The following is a 21124-nucleotide window of genomic DNA, read 5'->3' on the forward strand; positions in this document are numbered from 1 at the left end:
TGACTTTAAAAACTCTGTATCCTGATTGAAGTGCAGACATGGAAACAACCGCTTTGAAGATCTAACCCAAAACTTGAGTTTTTCTGCATTAAACTGTGAAACTGTTGCCATTGACATTTGCTGACAAATTCATATTTTCTACATAGGTAAACATCAGACATGTAAGTATGGACCTAGTCCTGACAGCAACTGTTAATAGCAAGGGAGTGTTGCTTGTCTGGGGAGTCAGTGAGTTGCAAAATGATGTACTTCTGTTTCTTCTAAAAGTGGAAAATTACTTTTAAAAGATACTTGTCTGTTTTTGAACTGCAGGATTTTTAAAGTTCTTACTTTAAGAAACAAGATTAAAAAGTGACCCTCACCAAAATACTTTCCAAGACACATTTTAAATTCAGGCATATCACTGCTATGGAAAAAGGTAAAATAGTCCCTCTAGTGTACTGCTGCTGTAAGTATGCTTAGGAGCATCTGAGGCGATTTACTGAAGAGTATGGCTGCAGGAAGTTACAAAATAAGGTTTCGCCAAGGGATATGAAAGTGCTTACATAAACTGGAGAGTCTGACATACAACAGTTAGTCAAGTGAAACAATAATAAATACCAAGCAAAAAAAAAAAATCTGCTGTCAGAGTAATTAATGAAGTAAAAAGTTAATGTGTAGTGTGAGACTGTTGCTCTTGCCAGCCGCGCCTGAAAGATGAATGAAGAGCAGAGGCACTCACGGGGGCGTGGGCTGCCGTGTGCTTCCTCTTGCAGGGACGTACATTTGAGTTTCATCTCATATTTTGCATAACTGACTGTGTACTGAAAAACAAACTTGGATGTTCACATCTTCTTTCAGTGAGTGTGGCTTTGATGTGACTTCTGAAGACATGCCTTACCTTAGCCTGATGGCATTAGTCAGTGCAATGGAGCTATATGGAATCGAGTGCTTCTTTTTATGCCTGAAAGTCTCTTGCTAACATCTCCCAGTTTCAGGTTCGCTGTAGGAAAGTCATACAGTTACTGAGTTTTCCGCTGTAAAGAAATGTGGTCATTGTAGGATGTTTTGGAATATAAATGTTTCTTCTTTTTTCATGTGTTGTAACGAACCAGAGCATAAATACGAGTCTTTGCTTGGTATCTAGTTTTCACTGCCTGTTCTAGGTAATAGCGTGTGTGCAAAGACCCTGCAGTCCTTTGTACACTTGTTAGTTGCAGAGAGGATTTAACTATAGAAGCCCTGTTGTTCTGAACTTTGTACAAGCAAGGAGTGCTACTTTTGCACTTAAGCCAAGGTCCAGTTCAGCTTCATTCAGAAGTAAAGAACTATCTGTCAGTCCTTGTTGTGGAAGAAAACTGGGCAATCATTTAAGGTTGAATGGGTAAAATCAATTAAAGCTCTGATGGAAGGGAGTGAGGCAAAAAAAACCCACATGAAAAGCATTAAATTGAAGGTTATGGACTTCAGTGTGTATAGTACACTGTGATTTTTTTTGAGTTCAGAATTGCTGTATATTATAACCTCCCTAACTTGAACTGTATAGGGCTGCAAACTAGCACTGTTGAGAAACACTGTAGTCTGCTGGTTTGTTGAGAATCAGATGTTTCAATGGGTTTAGTTTGGTTGCTTTGGGGAAACTGATAGTTTTTCTGACAGCTCAACACATACACAACTGCATCCTGCCTCATGGATCTAGAAATTCAGGAATTTTTAAGAGTTCCTACAGTGACTTGAAACCAAAGGACTGAAACGTCATGCAGAAAGAGAATCTTTCTTTGCCCAACTTCATGTTGGAGTGAACACATTTATATGTGTGTGATGTTTGAAAAGTGACCAGAATCGGTACTTCTGTGGATGATTACTTGTGTACTCCGAGTTCTTGAAGGAAATCATAACAAGAAGAAGTGGACCTCTCAGTAGAAGCCATAGTTTCTTGACAGAGAGCTATTTCAAGCTGTGCTTTAATAGTAGCAGCCAATGGACAAGCATGATCTTTCATTTGATGGAAGTCATGTTTGTGTTTTCAGTTATGTATTGTAATGTTATAGCGTACTGGAGCAGTTAATGGTCTTCAGTTCTTAATTGTTTTGTTTTAAAGTAGAAGAATAGTGGTCTTTGCCTGTTACCATTCCCTTTTTGTGATGCCAACCTGGCCACATTGTGTGCTTGTGGAGGAGGCAGTGTTTGTCTCTGAGGTACTGACAGGTGCTGTGGTTATTACCATTTTCTTCTTAGCAGATTATCCACTGTTCAGTTTTTGACAGAAATCTGTCTGTTGGTTTCCTAGTATGTTAGTTTGTTCTTTCTGCAGTGACAGTGACCCTTTGCCTTCTAAGAGCAGTGAAAATTATTAGTATTCTGCTGTCTCTAGTCATATAGATTCTTTCTGTCTCCTTTTCTGTGTGTGCATGTTCTCATAAACAGTATTATATTTTCCTTGATTCCTCAATTTGCATGGGTTGTGTCCCTCCCTCCCCCACCATGAAGGTTTCACATCAGTTCCTGAAGAATTTTTTCTATTCCTCCTAATTTAGAAGGCTTACTTTTTGTTCTTGTTCATATTGGTAGCTGTAATATGTAATTGAGTGATATATTTTGGGAATAACATTGTGTAGTTATCTTCCTAAAATTCATATTTTTCTTTGGTACAGATCTGTTTCATGTTATCTTGAATCTGTTTTGTGTTATCTTGAAACAACCATAATTAATTGTGGAGAGTAAGCTGTATTTCTACTGGATTAGATGGTGATAGGTGAGTGAGAATCCCTCTAAGGAAAAGAGTTCGTGTGGGCGGATTAGTTGGCAGAAAGTTTTTCTCTGCGTTGAAAAATAACACGTTTAAACAAGAAAGGGTTATACAGTTCAGCAGACCTGCACCCCTCTGATTCAGTAATCATTAAACTTCTTTTCCTGTGATTTTTGCTAATCAATGTTTACCTATCTGTCAGGATGCATCATATTGAGTTTTCAGTCGACTACCCGTAGTGTCTGATCTCATGTGGTTGAGCAGTCCCTGCAGTCCTGCACTGGGATTCTCACAGGTGTGCAGAGTCAGGTTCTTGTCTGGTACAGAAACCAGAACTCCTCTGGAACAGCCAGTCTTTTTAAAGGAGTCTCTTTTCCTTTTTGATCTTTTGACTAATGTGAAATAATTTAAAATTAACTTTATGGTTATTCAATCAGCTTTTATTCACAATTTCCAAAACTTATTCTAGACTGTATTGCAGTTCTTCTATTCATGTAGGAGTTAACGTGTCTGCCTCTTTCATTATGCTCACTGCATATTTATTTGTTTTTATTTTTCTTTGACTTTTTTTGTAAGGCAAAACCAGATTTTCCATGACATAAATCTTCACAGCAGCTTAAAAAAATGTTAGTTTCTGCATATGAAACCTGATTCACTTTGGAGGCTTTATAACTTCAGTTTAGGCCTGTAGTTGGTGATTATTCTCTGTGTTTTCTATTTTGTCATTCTTCTGTATAAACATATTGTTGTCCTTCTTTAGAGAGGCGTGTTTTTTATGGTCAAGTTAGTCTTGTAATTAGGACTTCAAAAAAAAAGAATTTAAATTGTAAAGATTATTCCTAAGGGCTCATGGTATGTAGAAATCTATACTGAGTCTTGATAGTGCCAATAAAAACCTTCGTTGGAGATTTTACTTTAACTTGATATGAAAATACTTGTGACAGAGTACAAGATGGTCTTACATTATTAAGCTGACAGTAAAATAAGTTCATGTATGAGACTCTCTTCTATAACTTTGAGTTATTTTTTTTTAGAGTGAAATCTCTCAGACTGCTGCCATCTTCTAAAAATAGACGAAGTTTAAGGACTCTAGTGTGCAGCTTCTTAAACTGTTTGGCTAATAAAAGACGTCACCTTTCCTTTGCAAGCCAGTCCTGAAAAGGTGGCTTTTGCTTATTTGGCATTTGGCTCCCTCTTATGGACATTCTTTGGAAAACACCAAATTTATTTCAGATTTTCTTTTGTAGCTCCAGTAAAAAAACATCTTCAGAGCAGTCTGTAAGGTAAAAGTTGCTTACATTTGCATCCAGGTGCAGCTGCAATTTGTGTGTTAAATTTGTGACATGTATGACCCAGTTTTTAATCCACTCAAAGTGACTATTAGTTGTGCGAAAACTTGTAAATAAGAGACTTCCCTCTTCCTCTCATTGTGCTTCCATCAGATCCCCCAGCACTGAAGATCAGCCCATGGGAAATTCATGTAAGATCAGTGCACTCAGTATTTGGCCCAGTCAGATTTTATGTCTGTTTATACCATTTGATGTGAAGTGGTGTTTCTGATAATTAAACTGTAGAGTATAAAATGTATTATTTCTTCTGTTCTGCAACTAACCATGGTTTCCATTTCTTATGTCTCCAGGTGATAGAAACACTTTCAAAGCTTTCTCGCACTCCTATTGCATTAAGCACGGGAATAAGGTATGTTATTGCCTTAATGCACAGTGGGAGTTGTGCCTCTTGTGTGATGCTGTCTGGAAAAGTTGTTAGAGGCAGTAAAGGCAGTGTCCCCCAGTAAGAACCTCTCTGGTTGTAACTCAGATTGCCCAGTGGATAACTGTATAAGGCTTTGGACCTCTGAAGAGCTCCAAAGGGTATCTTATCTCTGACATGCTTACTGAAGTGGTGAAATATGAAGGGAACAAATAAGCAGTTAGTGTTACAGAACCGGTGTGATAGTTGTGACACAAGGATTGTAAGTTGGGCTGGTGCAGTGCTGATCTGTGTAAAGACAAATGGGTTTCCTTTTTGCCTTCTTAAAATTGGCAAAAAAAGCCAAGGTTGTCAGATTTTATTTTTCAAATTTTTATTCTTATTATGTACGAATGGGTGATGGTTTTGAAACATAGACAAAATTCCCTAGCCTGTCCTGTGATCCATGTCCTGTGCTAAAAGGAATAGTTAATATTTGCAGTTGAAAAGAGTGACAGAGATGTGTGTTAGTGATTTATAACAACCCTATCCAGTAGTGGTTTTTATTATATTAAGTATCAATGAATATACAGAAGTCTAAATACACATAGTACACATTGTGTATTTAGACTTATATACTTAGTTCATCAGACAAAGAAGGGTACATGTGAACACATTAACATACAGTTATCTGTGTGAAAATTTCATGAACCAAACAAAAGCTCCCTATGTGACTGTAGTAGTGCTGTCTATAACTCATGCTATTTTTCTTTCTGTAGGCCTTTCCCTACAGAAGAAAGTGTTGATGATGAAGATATCTACAAAGGTCTTCCTGATTTAATAGAGTATGTTGTAAATCTTTCGTTAAATTAGTGTTTTTGTCTTTCTCTTGTATGGTATTACTTATATGAGGCTGCAGAACAAAGAGTTTTCAAGACAATGCAATATTTAGTTGATTTAAAAAGATTGTTATCCATTATGTTGACTAGGAAAATTACTTATGAAAGCTTGTCTGAATTGAGAGAAGTTCTCCTGCCCCTCTGCTCTGCCCTGGTGACGCCTCATCTGGAGTCCTGTGTCCAGTTCTGGGCTCCTTGCTGGAGAGAGGCCAGCGCAGGACAACCAGGATGATCAGGAGACTGGAGCATCTTTCTTGTGAGGAAAGGCTGTGGGAACTGGGGCTGTTCAGTCTGGAGAGGAGGAGACTGTGGGGGAGATCTCGTTAATACTTAGACACACTTAAATGGTGAATATTAGGAGGTTGGGGCATCGCTTTTTTCCGTAGCATCTAGTGACAGGACAAGGGGTAATGGAAAGAAGCTGGAACACAAGAAGTTCCATTTAAACATATTAAAAAATAATTTTACTGTGAGGGGGACAGCCCTGGTACAGGCTGCCCTGTGAGGATGTAGAGGCTGCTTCTCTGCAGGTTTCAAAACCCACCTGGCCTCGTTCCTGTGTGACCTGATCTAGATGGACCTGCTTTGGCAGGGGGATTGGACTGGATGATCTCTGAAGGTCCCTTCCAACCCCTACCATTCTGTGATTCTATGAATGCTTGTAATACATTTATTATATGTAAGGAAGCAAGTTTTATAGAGGGTACTAGTGAAGAAGTCATGAATGTGGTCTGAAGTGATCTGTGTATACTGTGGGAATGCTTTCACAGAATTACACTGTCAGTTTTAAGGGACCGAGGAAAATTGTTTTGCACTTGGAAAGAAAACATGTTTGGATCAATTCAAATCCACTTCTTAGGCAGGAAGAAGACTGGTGCCAGTGTCTTGCATCAGAGACAAAATTGTCCTGACAAGCTGCTTTTGGTGCCTCATTTAGTTCCTGTGTGGTTCTGAATTCATGCAGTCTTCAGCGTTGTGCTGACCATTGTAACATAGAGTTGTATTTGGATGTCTTGAGGAAAGAAAATTGATGGACTTAATTATTCACAATGAGTTCTTTTCATTAACTGCTTCTATTAATTCATCTTTTGATTTACTGTAGAAGTCTTTTCCTATGAAGAGCGGTCCCTTGCAGAGCTGATGCTGTTTTTTTTACAATTGTCTTTTTCTTTCAGTGAAACTGGTGTTGATGAAGATGAGGAGTTGTATGATTGTGTCTATGGAGAAGATGAAGGTGGGGAGGTTTATGAAGACCTAATGAAAGATGAAGCAGCACAGCAACCTGTATGTTTTCCAATTCCTAGCTGTTTTCAAGCAATAGCACTTATATTTTGGAAGTTAATATTTGTGACATGTTCTTTTTATGGCTAGTTTCACTGAATTGTCATTCATGCTCAGCTGCATCTGGAGCTGTTGTGCAGTGCGTTCTCCTTTGTAAGACTTTGCAGGCTGTTTTGGCAAACAGTTGAATGTTATCTATGGTAATTCTTTTGCAAGAAAGTTAATTATTAAATGAAAGACAACAATTACTTAGGTAAATTTGCCAGTTATAAATAGTAAGCCAGCTATTTTAAGAGCAATTAAATTAAACTTCAAAGTGTCCTACTTCTAAAACTAAGTTCTGTGAAGTGCTGTTGTTTCAGCTGTAATTTGGACAACTGTCCTAACAAGGACAACTGGTAATAATTTCATACCAATGACTGTCCTGCTTAGTCAGCTCTGTAGTTTTTGTTGATCATTAGGTTGATCTTACTGAGAATGAGATAAACCACTTATTTAGTTTTGCCCTATAAAGGTACCATGGTCAGTTTTCAAAACTGTCTAGGAAAAATAAAACTCTAAGTAATAAAATGTACTTGCTAATTGGGAGAAACCCTAATGTGCTTGTCTGCCCTTCCTCACAGATGTGCTTTCTGATCTGGAAAATATTAGTCTGTAGTAGTGACAGGATATGTTTTTTTTAGGGCAGTTGTTTTCTTCCTCTGTATTGACTTGAAGGTATGTTATGCTTCCTGTTGTCTTAAATTGGAAATTTACCTGTACTTCCATATTGCTTTTTAGTAATGTAGTTACATGAAGAAGAGAGAAATTCTAGAGATTTTAACCTTGAGGTTTTTTTCTCCTCACCTTGTGCATCTTTTCACTACAAGTAGAGGAGATGACTCGTGATTTGTGTTCTCTGTGGTGATTCCCTAAAGTTACCAATGTCGTACCTTGGAGGAAGATTATTGCTTTGTTTTAATCTGTATTGGTTTTAGTATAACAATATTGTTTTAAAGCCTGTTTTTAGGTTAATACAAAATTCTGCAGGTAGAGCATGTAAACCAAGGATGGAATAAGTGGGAAGTTAAGTTTGGTTTTCACATTTTGCTTCATTTAGTTTATGTCCTGAAGCTTAGGTTATTGAATGAAAACCAAAGAAAAAATTGAGTTGATAAAAACACTTAAAAATGTAATGAAGTTGTGTTCACTTGCAGCCAGGGTGTTTTAGAAAAGTGTTTGAATCATAGGAAATCTTTACTGTGATCTTGTTTTTAGTTTTTATTTTACACTGAAACTCAAAATTCATAAAGTTTTGGGTTTCAGATAGTGAACGTGGGTGGCTTTTTCTTCTTCAGCCGTTACAGTTGGTAGGCTCTGGCAGTTAGTAGTGTGTAAACTTTCCCTGATCTTTTTTTGCTGTTGCAAATGTCACTCTCACACATCCATGTTCCTAGCAAATGATTAATATCGCAATCAGAACTCTCTTGTTCTTATTTTAGTTATGTCTTAACTTAGATAGTTCAGATTAAACAAACTTGTGTTTGTTTCTTATAGAAAGTAAATGAAAATTGAAAACACAGTAAAACATTTTTTTTCATGACATTTAGTAAATGCAGACAGCACAATTATTTTAATGTCAGAGCTTTCTTGAATGTGATAATGATTTCTGGTTTGTGATAATTTTGTCTTGGGTTTATAAATAAGCTGCATGCTAACATGAGAATTTGTCACAGTTCTTTCATTTGAATGCTATGGGAGCATTCCTTGCATATGAAAATGCTAGTACAGGACAGTCTTCAAGTAGTTGTTTAGAATAACACTTTTCAGAGCCTCCCAATTACAGCCAAAATGCTTTGCATCTCCTTCATCCTTGATTTATTGTCGGTTGAACAAACCCCCATACTTTGCAAATAAATATAACCTCCTGTTGGGTACAACAGCCTCAGTACTAGTGCAAACACTGTAAGTGATTTGAACAGTATTGAGCTCACAGAAGTATGAGAATAATGTCAATTTATAATACTCCATTGACAGTACCTGCTTCTTCTGCCAAAGAATTTGGGAACAAATGATTAATTTTGGGCTGATGCTGATCATCACATGATGCTCAGAAAGTATGTTTCTCCTGATAATGACAGGTTATATTTTTGCAAAAGGGTTACTTCTGTCTGCAGCTGATAAAGGATGGTGCTTTAATGTTTGTTGTGGAAAAAAAAATAACTGCACGAATTGGGTTTTAAGGAGTAATTTCAGAGATAACACAGCGTCTGGTAGATGAGAGTCAGAAGCCATGTTCTGGTTGCAGGAGCTGCTTGTAGAGTCACATAGAGACAAACAGAAGGGTAAGGGAGATATGTTAAAACAGCAAACAGAAGTGCAAACAGATTAAGCTTTATATACTCATATGATTCATAACTTGGCATCTAGTTTAGGCAGTAGGAATACATTTCCCACCGTTCATAGGTGGCCAAGCAATATCACAGGAGCTGTATATGGTTCAGGAACAGTTTTAAGCGTGACTTACTATTTGCTATGATATGCTTAGCAGGTGCGTCAGACTGAAAGCAGAGAGGGGGAGTGGAAGGAGTCTAGCTCTTGGATGTATTAAGAACTAATTGTTACAATTGCAGTCTAGAAGTTCTGCAAGGAGAGAAGTCTTTTTTCCAAAAGCTAAAAGTCTCTTCCTGAGTGGAAAGAACTGCAGTACTAATTTTATGATCCTATCTCTCTGGGTATTTGAGTAACATCTAGTCATCAGGTCTTTTAAGTGTGCAGTATGTGAATTCCTTATACTGGATGAAAGAAGACAAGATACAGTCAAGGATATGCCAGATGCCTTGGAAGGATGTTACAAACTGATAAACAAACTTCATAAAGGATGTGACAGTATTATAGCTTATTAAGCCACTGCTTATTGTTGGTTTTGGAGAAAACATTCTGGATCAGCCATTGCCTTTAGTAGTTAGACTCTATCCAGTCACTGTGTCAGGTCTCCAAGCTGACCTGCATGTCTCTAGATGCTTTAAGTCTTGCTTGACACAATTGCTTCCATACCTTCTTCCAGATATTTACTCTGTTATTTGAAATCAGATTTGCCAGTTACTGAAGCTGTGATACTGTGTACCTGATCTTCAGTAAGAATGCTTGTAAACTACTGATAATTACTTCAATTTCCTATGAGTCTGGTGGCTTACCTGGAAAAAGATCAGGGTTTTATCCAAGACACATACAAACATATACAAGAACTGAACTTTGGGGTCACTGCACTTCCTGATTTGAGGACATACTTGGAGGGATTAAACTGAATCCAATATTTATGGCAATGCAGAGTTTCATGATTTAGCTCCATTAAGTTTAATGGAAGTATTAACTGCTGAGTATTTTAAATAAGATTTCTCAGTCTGGATGTAAATTAAATATGACCTTATATTTCAGCTCCCAAAGCACATGCAGGGAGTTCAGCATTTTATGTCTAAACATTAACTTTTCATTGTATTCCTTTGATGCTAAATTTTAGTGAAACTCTTAAAGTCATCAGTTAATTGAACATGAAAATAGTCCTGGTTATTGCTGTCCTCTTTGGAGGCTGCAGTACTCAGAAAATTTCAGGAAGCAGTTATCCTAATTGCTTAATTCTAAACAAATAAATACATTTGTTATCCATTAGGTGCCTATTAATGACTTAAACTTGACTCCATTGTAATTGCAGAAATATACAGAAAATGACATCAGAAGCTGCTGTCTTGCTGAAATAAAGCAAACCGAAGAGAAATACACTGAAACTCTGGAATCGATTGAGAAAGTAAGATACTGCTTATAGAATTGTAACTTAGATATTTTTGTAACAGTCTAGAAAATGTAATGACATAATCAGTGTATATATAATTATTCTTCCCTTACAGTTTTTCATGGTGCCATTGAAAAGATTTCTGTCAGCATCAGAATTTGATACTGTTTTCATCAACATTCCTGTAAGTAATTGCATATTTAATGAACAGAATAGATATTTTGTAGAAATAATGGATATATTTATAAAATGTAAGTAAATGAAACACAATACATTTTAAAACATTAAGTAGTATCAGATAGCTGTTTATGATGTATTTGTGTTGTATGTTACTGCACAAAATGATTATTTGAATGTGGTGCACAATGTATTCTTGTAGATCTTGGGGAACATAATAGAGAAGGAAGGGCATACTTTCATGTTGTGTCTGCTTGAGGGAGTAGGATGAGAGAAATAGTACAATTGTGTCAGATTGAAGAGTTATAAACTGAAGTGTCTTTGATCCTCAGAAGCTGATAACTTATGTAAGATATGTTATCTTTTAATATACACTGGTATTTTAGTGATGGTGCAAAGTTGTGACTGTTAGGTTGCCTACCACAGCCTGCTGAGTAGTGCTTCCATGAGGATTTTCATAGCTAATCTACAAATTCTTAAATCTATCCTGACACTATCGTCATTGAAGACATTTTAAAGATAACTCCTAAGTTTGGAATCAAAATCTGGTACTGGAAAGGATAAGTAAATCCTCTGAATTATCTAGCAGACCTCTTAATTTGACTGAAATCGTAAAGGCTTCTGTGATTATGACTTTGTTTCATTTATTTTTGGCCTAGTCATAATAGTGTGACAATTACCTGTATTTTTAGTCAATGTTAAGTATTTGGCAGATGTGTTTACATCTGCAAAACCTTTCTGTTTGAAACTAGGAAGACAGATAGTAAATTGTTAGGTTGCTATACTTTGCTTTTCATTTTTAGCATTCAGTATTCTGCTGTTAAAAGATAGTGCTCTTTTCTGACTTCAGTAACACTTCACAATCATCCAAAAACAATAAAAGAAATATAGGGCTTGTTTAGGCCCAAAATATGTGCAAGTGCTTTGTCCTCTCAGACCTTGTCTCTGTGGCAGTTCCTCAGCAGGAAGGCTGGAGGGCAGTGGAAGCCTGCTTTAAACTAAAAATAGCTGTTACACAGAGCTCTACAGCAAACTGCCGTGTGGAGAGCAAGTGCAGTGTTGTAAGAACAGGATGAATTTGCCTTATTAAAGGGCTATGGTGAAGGATCTGTGCTTCAGGGTCATGCTACGTTCCTTATATAGACCCTGAAAAATGCGTGCTGGACAGCATCATCTGCTGATGCCAAAAAACCCCAACCAACCACCCCAAACTGCTTACCCATCTGAAGAGAGTGCCTTACATTAGGGCTCAGATTTCAGAGTTCTATCCTATAAAATGGCTCTATATTTATATGTATTTGTGTGCATATGTCTGTATGTGTGATGTACATGTACATGTATGTCTATGTATATGTGTGTGCACACATGCATCTGTATGTACATCTATGCCTGCATTTGAATTGAGATATATATGTACATACAGAGGAAAAAAGATACATGTGTAACATGCTGAAACACTGGAGCTTTCCAGAGATTCTGATGTAGCCAACATCCTTTTCATTTAAACTTGACTTTGAATTAGAGGTAGCAGCTCAGAAAGACATTGGCAGTAAGCTATTTTTCAGGGGTGTTGCTTAGTTGAGTCACTGTATGCTCTTGAGGAAATGTGCTCCTGTAATATACCGATCAGGAAGCATTTCTATAACAATGTCATTCTCTTCTGCAACTGAAGATTCTGAGGATATGGCCAGACAGTTGTTAGCAGCTAAATTTAATCTGGTTTTAGTGTTTTACTCCCCAGCCTGTGATGTGATAGACATTTTGTGTACTTGTGGTTTTCACCTAGTTCCCAACTCCATATTGTGTATTACTTCTGTAGTATATAATATACAGCATTAAACCATCTTCCACGGTTTCTTTTTTAAACACTCCATTTTGCATTGCACGACTCTGTGCACTTGCAGTCAGTTATCCTGATTTCAAAACTTTTTAACCTGTTTTGACTTCTTATGACTTCTTTGACAGTGTCCATATGGTATTAAGGCAGATTTAAGATCCTGTAAGTGTAATAGTGAACAAGTGAATTGCTGCTATAATGGGGAATAAGATCGCTGTGATATTCCTGCCTTTCCCTCAGCCATTACTTGCTTGCTGTGTTGGGAAACTTATGATTGCAGTTAACTTGGCACTAGAACATCACTAATTGACCAATGTCATGTACAAAACTAATTTTTCACAGCTCAGGGACATGAATCATTGCTTTATCTTGTCACTGAAGCATTTACTTGACTTGCTTAATTTTAAAATTATCGTTATAAAATGAAGATGAATTAACAGCTCATGTTCCAAGCCAGAATAAATCAGTCTTGAATAGGTAGTTCTTGGAGTTCAGTTTTACTTGTTGCAATATATGGCAGATCTAGCAAACCTTAAAATGAAGATCTACTCTCAAATGATCTGTCTTCTAATTTATTGAAATTAATGTCTCTAACCATGAAATAAGTTGTTTTTATATTCAAAGCTTTAATTCATTCTGTGTTTAAAAACCTTTCCCCTTTCCCATTACTGTTTTAAAGGATTTGGTGAAAATTCACAGGAATCTAACACAGGAAATCAATGATTCCATTGTTAATAAGAATGATCAGAACCTCTATCAAATTTTTATTAACTACAAGGAAAGGTAAGATTGATGCACTCTTACTAATTGTGATAATCTATACTCAGTGTGATATTTTACCCTATTTTAGTTTGGATACTTCTGAAACAGGATTGAATTGGATTATTAGTACACTTATTAAGCTAGTATTTGATGTTTTGCACTTGAAAGTCAAAACGTAACCTATTGCTATATTAGTCATCCCTCTTCTTACCCACACTTTTAGCAGTGTTGTCACATAGGTAACATATATTTTGAACAAAACTTAAGTAGCTTATTTTGCTCAGCATTTTTTTCATACAAACCATCTTGGGTGTTTTACAGCATGTACGTGTATTGTTTAACAGATGAAGAGTTATAAAAGCAGGAGAGAGAGTATAATGAAGCAGAAATATAAATGAAGCTATTTCAGGTTAAAGAAAACACGAGAGGTCATAACTTGGAAAGCGAGAAAGTGAGTGCAAAAGACGAGAGACTAGGATCTTATTTTACCCTGCAGTCAAAGGTGTGACAGTAAAGCAAACTTGCTGTACCTTCAAACTGTGAAAAACAACCAAGCTGAAAACAGGAGAGCTGTGGCAGCATGCCATGCCCTGTAGGCTAATTGCCAATTCTTTTTAATCCACTTTTTCAGATAGTTTTTTCTGCCAGCACTGAGCAGCTGTTGCACTGTATAGATGAACTTAGATGCCTATGGTACTTAGTAGAAAAACACTTATACCATGGTCTGCAGTGCTGACCTACCTTGAAGTAGGCTTGTAGTTAAAAATTAGTTCCTTTTGAGACCGTGATGGAAAAGACTCATGGGAGCTAATTGGAATTTGCTTGAGGGTAATGGGGAAGGAACAGGCTTATGAGGAACTGGACAGCAGCATCTGTAAAACATTAGACAGGAGAGTTGTTTTCTGAGGGAGGAGAGTGTCCTAGACTGCCCATAAACAGTCTTGCCTTCAGAGACCTGTTTTAGCTTTTGTGTTTGAGCAGGACATAGTTATTTCCCAGGCTGTTAGACTTTCTGGTACTTTAGGAGGGAATTGAGGGACAAGAAGTTCTGGAAAATGAATGTGTTTCAAAAGTAGTTCCGAAGTGTGTGCTAAAAGGAGAACAGAGGACATCAGGAAGAAACCTGAAGTTTTTATTATACAGAAAGGAAACAGATGGAAGTAGGCTTAGTGTCTACCTAGACCCCATGTAGTGATTAAAAGTAGTGAGAAGTGCTAAGTGTTAAATCAGTATCATCACTTGTGAGAAGGGGAAAAAAAAAAGGTTAAGATAGATGAGAGAAAAATAAATTTAGGAAACTCAAATGCAGAGCTCGTGGGAACCCTCAAAAAAGGGACTTGAAGCATATTTCTTGAGTTTTCATACACTATTATTTTGATTGGAGAGCTCACAGGATATAAGTTGGTAAAAGCTGTTTGAGATGGATCAGTTTGGGTAACCTAGTCTGTTAAGCATGTTAAGGAATTTATTCATTATAACCTTGGAAATCTGCAGTATTGTAAGTAGTACAGACTGTTGTTCTATTAAAAAACAGTTAGGTTGCTTTTTTATGAGTCCTGTATTTATCAAGACATATACATATGAATATTAAGGAAATTGCAATGGTTTTATATCATTTTAAAGGGAGATCGAAATTGTGTTCTTCTGAGTACTCTTCCTTGTATTCATGCTGCTCATGAAGGTTGTTAGCTAAATCTTGTCCGTGCTTATTTAGGCACTGCTGCTTTGGAAAGGAGGATTGTTGAGAATGTATTGGTGAAAAATGATCAAGGTTTGTTCTTAAATAAGCAAATGTTCCTGTTACTCTTTATTTCTTGCTTTGATTTAGATTGGTTATTTATGGACAGTACTGCAGTCAAGTGGAGATTGCGATATCATGCTTAGACAACATCTCTAAGACAAAAGAAGATGTTAAATTGAAGTTAGAGGTATCAGATTTTTTTAACATATATACACATGTATACATACACATGAACCACATGTTTCTATGAATATGCCCTGCTTTCATCCAGGTCAAAGACTTTATGATTAAAGATTAGTTGGACTGATCTGTGAATGTGTTTCTCTTGTAATTTTTTGGAGCCTCTGATGAAATGAGTATGAGAGCTGTTGCAGTGCACATCCTGGCACTGAAGTGAAAATGGAGTTCTGCCACTGACCTCAGTAGGGTTAGGTTTTTTCTTTTCAGGAAGTGATCATCAGCAACACACTTCTGTTTCTTGTAAAATCTCAGCCTGAACACAGAATTGCAGAATTGCTTGGGTTGGGAGGAACCTGTAGGCTGAACAAGCCCTGGTCTTACAGCCTCACTGGTCTTACTGTCTGCCGTGACCCCTAGGTCCTTTGCAGCAGAGCTACTCCTGAGGTGGTCAGCCCTCAGGAGTAAGTGCATTCCAGGGAAAGGACTTTACCTTTGTCTTGTTGCCTTCATATGTGGTTCCTGTTGGACATATCCTTAAGAGTCTGATCTGCAGCTCCAGTCTGGTGGTGCCTGCAGACTTGCTGTGGGTGTCCTCTGTCTTTTCCTGCAGATTATTGCTAAAGATATTGAATAAGAGGGGTGCCTGGACAGGCCCCTGAAGAGCTCTACTTGCAACTGTCCCTCAGGTAGTGTAGGAAACACTAGTTATCTTTTTTGAGCCTCATGATCTGGTCAGTGTTTTTTCCTGCACCCAGTAGTTGATTTGTCTGGAGCATCTCAACCTGGTTATCTGGATGACGTTGAAAGTTTTGTAAAAGTGAAGGTAGACTCTCCCTACTCACAGATCTAACCAAGTAGTCAAGTAGATCAAGCATTGATTTGCCTGTGGTAAACCCATGCTGGATATTCCCAGCCACCGTTTTCCTATGTCCAGAAATTGCTTCCAAGAGGAACTGCTCCATATTTTTTGCAGGAGCTGAAGTGAAACTGACTGACCTGTAGTTTCCAAGGTGAATTTTTTTTTAAAGATAAGTGCAATGTTTGCTGCTTTCACAGTGCTTACAGGTGACATCCAGTGTAATTTCATTTTTTTATTTCAAGGCAATGCCTAATTTCTGTCATCTTGGTGATGCTTATTCTACTCAAATGCTGTTGCAATTTTTAAGAAGGAATGTCTAGGTCCAATCTTTTTTTTGCTTGACTATTATTGCCATATCAACTGTTTTCCTTCAATTTGTTGAGACACATTATCTCAAGCTTTGTATAGTTTCTTGGCCCATATGTCACTGAATTATCATATATATTAAGTGAATATTTTTATTTTCTAATTTTCTTATTTCTTTTGCTTTGAACTAGGAATGTTCCAAGAGGGCAAATAATGGGAAGTTTACGTTGCGGGATCTTTTAGTGGTTCCAATGCAGAGAGTGCTAAAATATCACTTACTGCTCCAGGTATTTTAGTTTTGAAATTTCAGAGGGCTGAGAGCAAAACTATGATGTATTATCAGTGGATTGTAAGAATGAGATCTGAGAAGGTCTTTATCAAAGGGAAGTGGTTGACATTTCCATAGATTTGAGGCTGATTTCTTACAAAATAAAATCCAGTCAAGCATGGGTTTTCTTACAGAGATTGTTCCTCAGAGCTGAAGCATATCTGGGGAAAAGAAGGGATAAACCAGAATGGTTTCCTCAGTATCTGTACCTTTCATTCTTGGAGTGTTTGAAGCGGTTAGTAGTACCAAATAAAAATCATGGTATGTGAGCTGTTACCCCAAAAAGAGGAAGCTGGACCATACTTACAGCATACTTTTAAGATGCTGCTTTGCTGTCATAAATTGCAGTAAAACCATATTTATTTTGAAATGCTTCTTGTTATAACCCACAAAGCATTAGCTTTTGCAGTTAGTCCTGTAATAAGGGTGGAGAGTCTTATAAATTTAATTTGATAGCTGTGCCAGGAGACTCATTAGTTCAGCTGCAAAGAAATATATTACTGTATTAGAGTGTCAACCCTGCTGATGCTTGTAAAATGTCATTTTAAAAAGAAATACTACTTGTATGTGAAGCATAATTTTAACTCTACAGAGCAGCATACATTCTGTAATATTAAAAGTTTTCAAATACTTCTGTAAATGAGTCATCAATATTTTGATCCAGGGAAATTTGGAAAAAACTCAAAATGAATGGTATAAACTGCCTTTAAAAAAAAAATTTAAACCTGAATCACGATTCTATAATCAACCTGTATATTATGAATAGCTGGTGTACCTTGTGTGACACTATACATGGTACAAGAAAAATATTTTGTAGAATTTGAAAGAAAAAAAATCCAGCAAGTTGTTTGAATTGTAATATGAAATATGAATACTTTCATTTCCTTTGGTTTTAGCTAGTTATTATGTTAGCTGAGATGTATAATTCTTTTCCAAATTATAAAGAAGAAATAAGCTGTTTCCCCAAGAGGTTACTTTTTTGCTTCATGAAGTCCAAAAAAGCCCCTTTGTATTCCACATGAGAGTGGCTAAAAAAGTTGTTCAGGCATTTACATTTAATAAAAATATGTATTCTGTATTAGGTCTGTATTGTAGTTTAACCCCAGGCAGCAACTGTGCACCTTACAGTTACTTGCACCACTGCTGTGGGACGTGGAGGTGATTGGGGCAGGTGAGGAAACCCTTGTAACTTTAGATAATAACAGTTAATAAAATGAAACAAAATATAATAATAACAGCAGTAATACTAATGAAAATAAATGTCACAAAGAGAGAACTAAAGCCCTAGGGAAAACCGACAAAACCAGGTGATGCACAATGCAGTTGCTCACCACCAATGCCCGAGTGGTGATCTGCCTCTCCTGCCAGCTCCCCCAGTTTATATACTAGCTATCACATCTTATCATCTGGAATAGACCTTTGGCTGGTTCCAGTCACTTGTCCTGGCCATGTTCCCTCCCAGCTTCTTGTGCACCCCCAGGACAGGGTGAGGAGCAGAAAAGGCCTTGGCACTGTGCAAGCACTGCTCAGCAATAACCAAACACGCCTGGATTAGCAACACTGTTTTCAGCACAAATCCAGAAACATGGCCCCGTACCAGCTATTGGGGAGAAAATTGACTCTATCCCAGCCAAAACCAGGACAGCATAATGAGTCAGGGGCTTCTATTTAAGCAGTGCACAGTTTAGCTGAGATTTTACCGCTAGCATACATCCCTCACTGCAGACAAGAACATACTTAGGAATGGCATGATAGACTGTATAGTAACATACAAATGAACTCAAGTCTTTACCTGTGCTTTCAGCTCACATATACAGTAATGATGTATTTTGGCAAGTTTTTTAAGTTCTAGACAGGCCAAACTAGCTTTTAATTATGGTTTGTTATCACCTACAGTCTGTGTTTAGGCTATACAACAATCATTCTTAAACACCTGCCAATTATCTGTTTGCAGTAGTCCCCCCTCAGTTATAGGCTGCTAACTATGAGCATGAAAATGTGGTGTTTTCTGGTTTTGATTTCTTTTTTGGAGGGTGGTGATGAGTAATGACAACTTAAATTTATAAACTGCCAGTGAGTGAAAAGTTTGAACTGCTGTGTCCACAGGAGCTGGTAAAGCACACTACTGATCCCATGGAGAAGGCAAATCTTAAACTGGCACTTGATGCAATGAAGGCAAGTATTCATGGCAATGCAGTCTCTATGTCTTCTTTGGCAGTTAAAATGGTGGCTTTAGAACTATATTTCCTGGAGGAAGTAATGTTCTTCACAACAGATCAAACATGTTTTAACAGATTACTGTGAGCTTTGTGTGTCAGGGCATGTATATACATGGTTGAGGGCTTTGCTCAAGTTGATGAAACAAGTTGAGTGGGTTTTTTTCTGGAGAGGAGGCTTTATGAAATGGAACTTCCTTATCTTGGTTTCCTTCTATATCATTTCACTGACATCTGAGGAGATAAAAACAGGTGCTTTAATAATGTTGGTCTCGCTTCCAAAATTTAGAAACATTTTTATGTCTGTAAGTCAATTTTAATCAAGGTCAATAGTTTCCCAGTGAGATAAAGACAGTTCTCTTTCTTTACAAGACCTTTTATTTCCTGTAATCTTAATATGATCTCTGTGGCTTAACCTGTGAAGACAGTGTTGTCGTTCTGGAGGTAGAGTAGCTCTTGCTGTACATACACCTGCAAGTGATATGAACAAATGCTTTTTAGATAGCTGTGCTTATATTACGTATAAGGTAATATGTTACCTGTTGCTCTGCACAGCTTCAGAAATGAAGCAACAGTTTGCTTCAGTTGGCTCCATGATATGAGTTGAGACATGAATGTGTTGGAAACTGTTTTTTTTTTTTCCTACAGTTGGTGGAGAAAAAAACCAACGTGATGTAGGTCGTATCTCCTGTTGTTATCTGTATGGTCTGCAGAAGGTGCTGTAGTTTGACTAAGTTAGTTTTGAGTCCCACAGCTGTCTCATGTCTTGATTGCCTGGAGTGCAGACCAGCTCAAAAATGAGAACTTTGCCTCCCTTTTGTTGTCATCTGTTTCTGTGAAGTGAGTGCAGAGAAGATCCACCATGATCATCTCCCATGGAGAGATGCCTGAAAAGGGGTGACAGTGTCATTGCTTCCATATAGTGGCAAGCCATGGGCTGCTGCTAATGGGCTGGGAACATAACCCTGAGTTTGACTCTTTGCCCTCCCATCCTGTTTTACTTTTCTTTTTTATTTTTCTTTACTGTTTGCTGGCTTGCTTCATTGTTTTTGGTGGCTAAAAGACCAATTGAGAAATATCCTGCCAGAGTGGCTGTGACAGTTATGTACTGGCTTCTAGGATATAACCAGCTAATTAAAAAACCCCAAAACCCACCTCACCCTACAAAACCCCTGAGGTATGAGCATTGTTTCCCTCCTGACTTACTGAATTCTCTTACAATAGTCCCTGCCAACATACTGGAAGAAACTGTGCAGCATCATTATGTTGCTTCAAAAAACCCTGTTGTGTGTGCTTAAAAATAAAATATCTTTATAAAAACTGCAGCAAAGTGGTACTGCCCCCCTAAGACAGTTCTAGGAAGGATTATGCTGTCAGAATTCTTTCAGCATCAAAAAAAGAGGTTATTTAATCTCTCCATGAACTCTTTAAAGGCTGATGTGAATGTATGTGGCATAGATTCATTTGGAAAGATAGCATAATAATTACAGCTGCCCTTAGATTCTGACTGAAAACATCTTAGAGTGAAAACATATCATTTTCCTACCCTCCAAATTTGTGACTGTGTTGAAAGGGTACTGTAAAAAGAAGTTGTGAAGATCAGAATGCCTTTTCCAACTGCTGCTCACAGCAACCCTGACCTTAACAATTACCACTCTGCTAACTCCTCATCTGTAGCCATAAACAGAGAAGCCCCAGCAAATTGTCACGGTTACTCAAGCATGTTTCAGAGCATTTTAAAGGTTTTACTGAAATGTGTACAGTACGTGTTCTGATAAAGGGGGACAATAATGATCTCAACCTGCAACTTCAGGTAGTATATACTGTTAAAAACTCCTTTGAAGTCTTCTGTGCAACAGGAAGAGTAAGGTCCTCCTACTGAGGGCATTAGCTGCTTCTCTCCTAATAAGCTCCCAGGCTTAGTTACACCTTACACTTTAAATCACCTTACATGAATTTTCTACTAAATGCTCTATTTCCCTTCTCTCTTGGATGTTGTTGACTACTTCATAGGCAGTGTGCTGTATCAACTACATTTCCATCTTTAATGTCAAAAAAAGGATACTACCACAATTCAGACAAAAATCAGCCTTCTTTCACAATTCATTGTGTTTCCCTCTTGCTGCTGAATTTTTGTTTCAGCAGATATGCTGAAGAAAGATGTGAATCGCATTGAAGATGTGCAGAGGCTTTTTTTCTGTCTTCATTTAGGCATACATATTGGTAATTCTTGAACATAAAGACAGCCTTAGAAAGTAACTAAATATGCAGATAAGTCTAAGACAGAATGAGGAATAAGTTTGCCAAAATAATGTATTTAAGTGGTCTGTTTACAGAAAAGGTTTTTTACTC

General features: G+C 37.3%; 1 protein-coding gene across 2 annotated transcripts in view; it reads left to right on the forward strand.

Moving 5' to 3' along the window:
* The window catches only part of VAV3 (vav guanine nucleotide exchange factor 3), a 154020-nt gene that overhangs the window by 50103 nt on the left and 82793 nt on the right, over positions 1-21124 (forward strand). For both annotated transcript variants that reach the window (XM_062003205.1, XM_062003206.1), the window contains exons 3-11: positions 4368-4426; positions 5197-5262; positions 6492-6600; positions 10289-10381; positions 10482-10550; positions 13060-13163; positions 14971-15070; positions 16420-16515; positions 18663-18731. In XM_062003205.1, the coding sequence (XP_061859189.1) occupies positions 4368-4426; positions 5197-5262; positions 6492-6600; positions 10289-10381; positions 10482-10550; positions 13060-13163; positions 14971-15070; positions 16420-16515; positions 18663-18731 (765 nt within the window). The remainder of the gene's footprint in view (positions 1-4367; positions 4427-5196; positions 5263-6491; positions 6601-10288; positions 10382-10481; positions 10551-13059; positions 13164-14970; positions 15071-16419; positions 16516-18662; positions 18732-21124) is intronic.

Source organism: Colius striatus, chromosome 10 (assembly GCF_028858725.1).
Source record: "Colius striatus isolate bColStr4 chromosome 10, bColStr4.1.hap1, whole genome shotgun sequence".
NCBI classification, from domain to species: domain Eukaryota; kingdom Metazoa; phylum Chordata; class Aves; order Coliiformes; family Coliidae; genus Colius; species Colius striatus.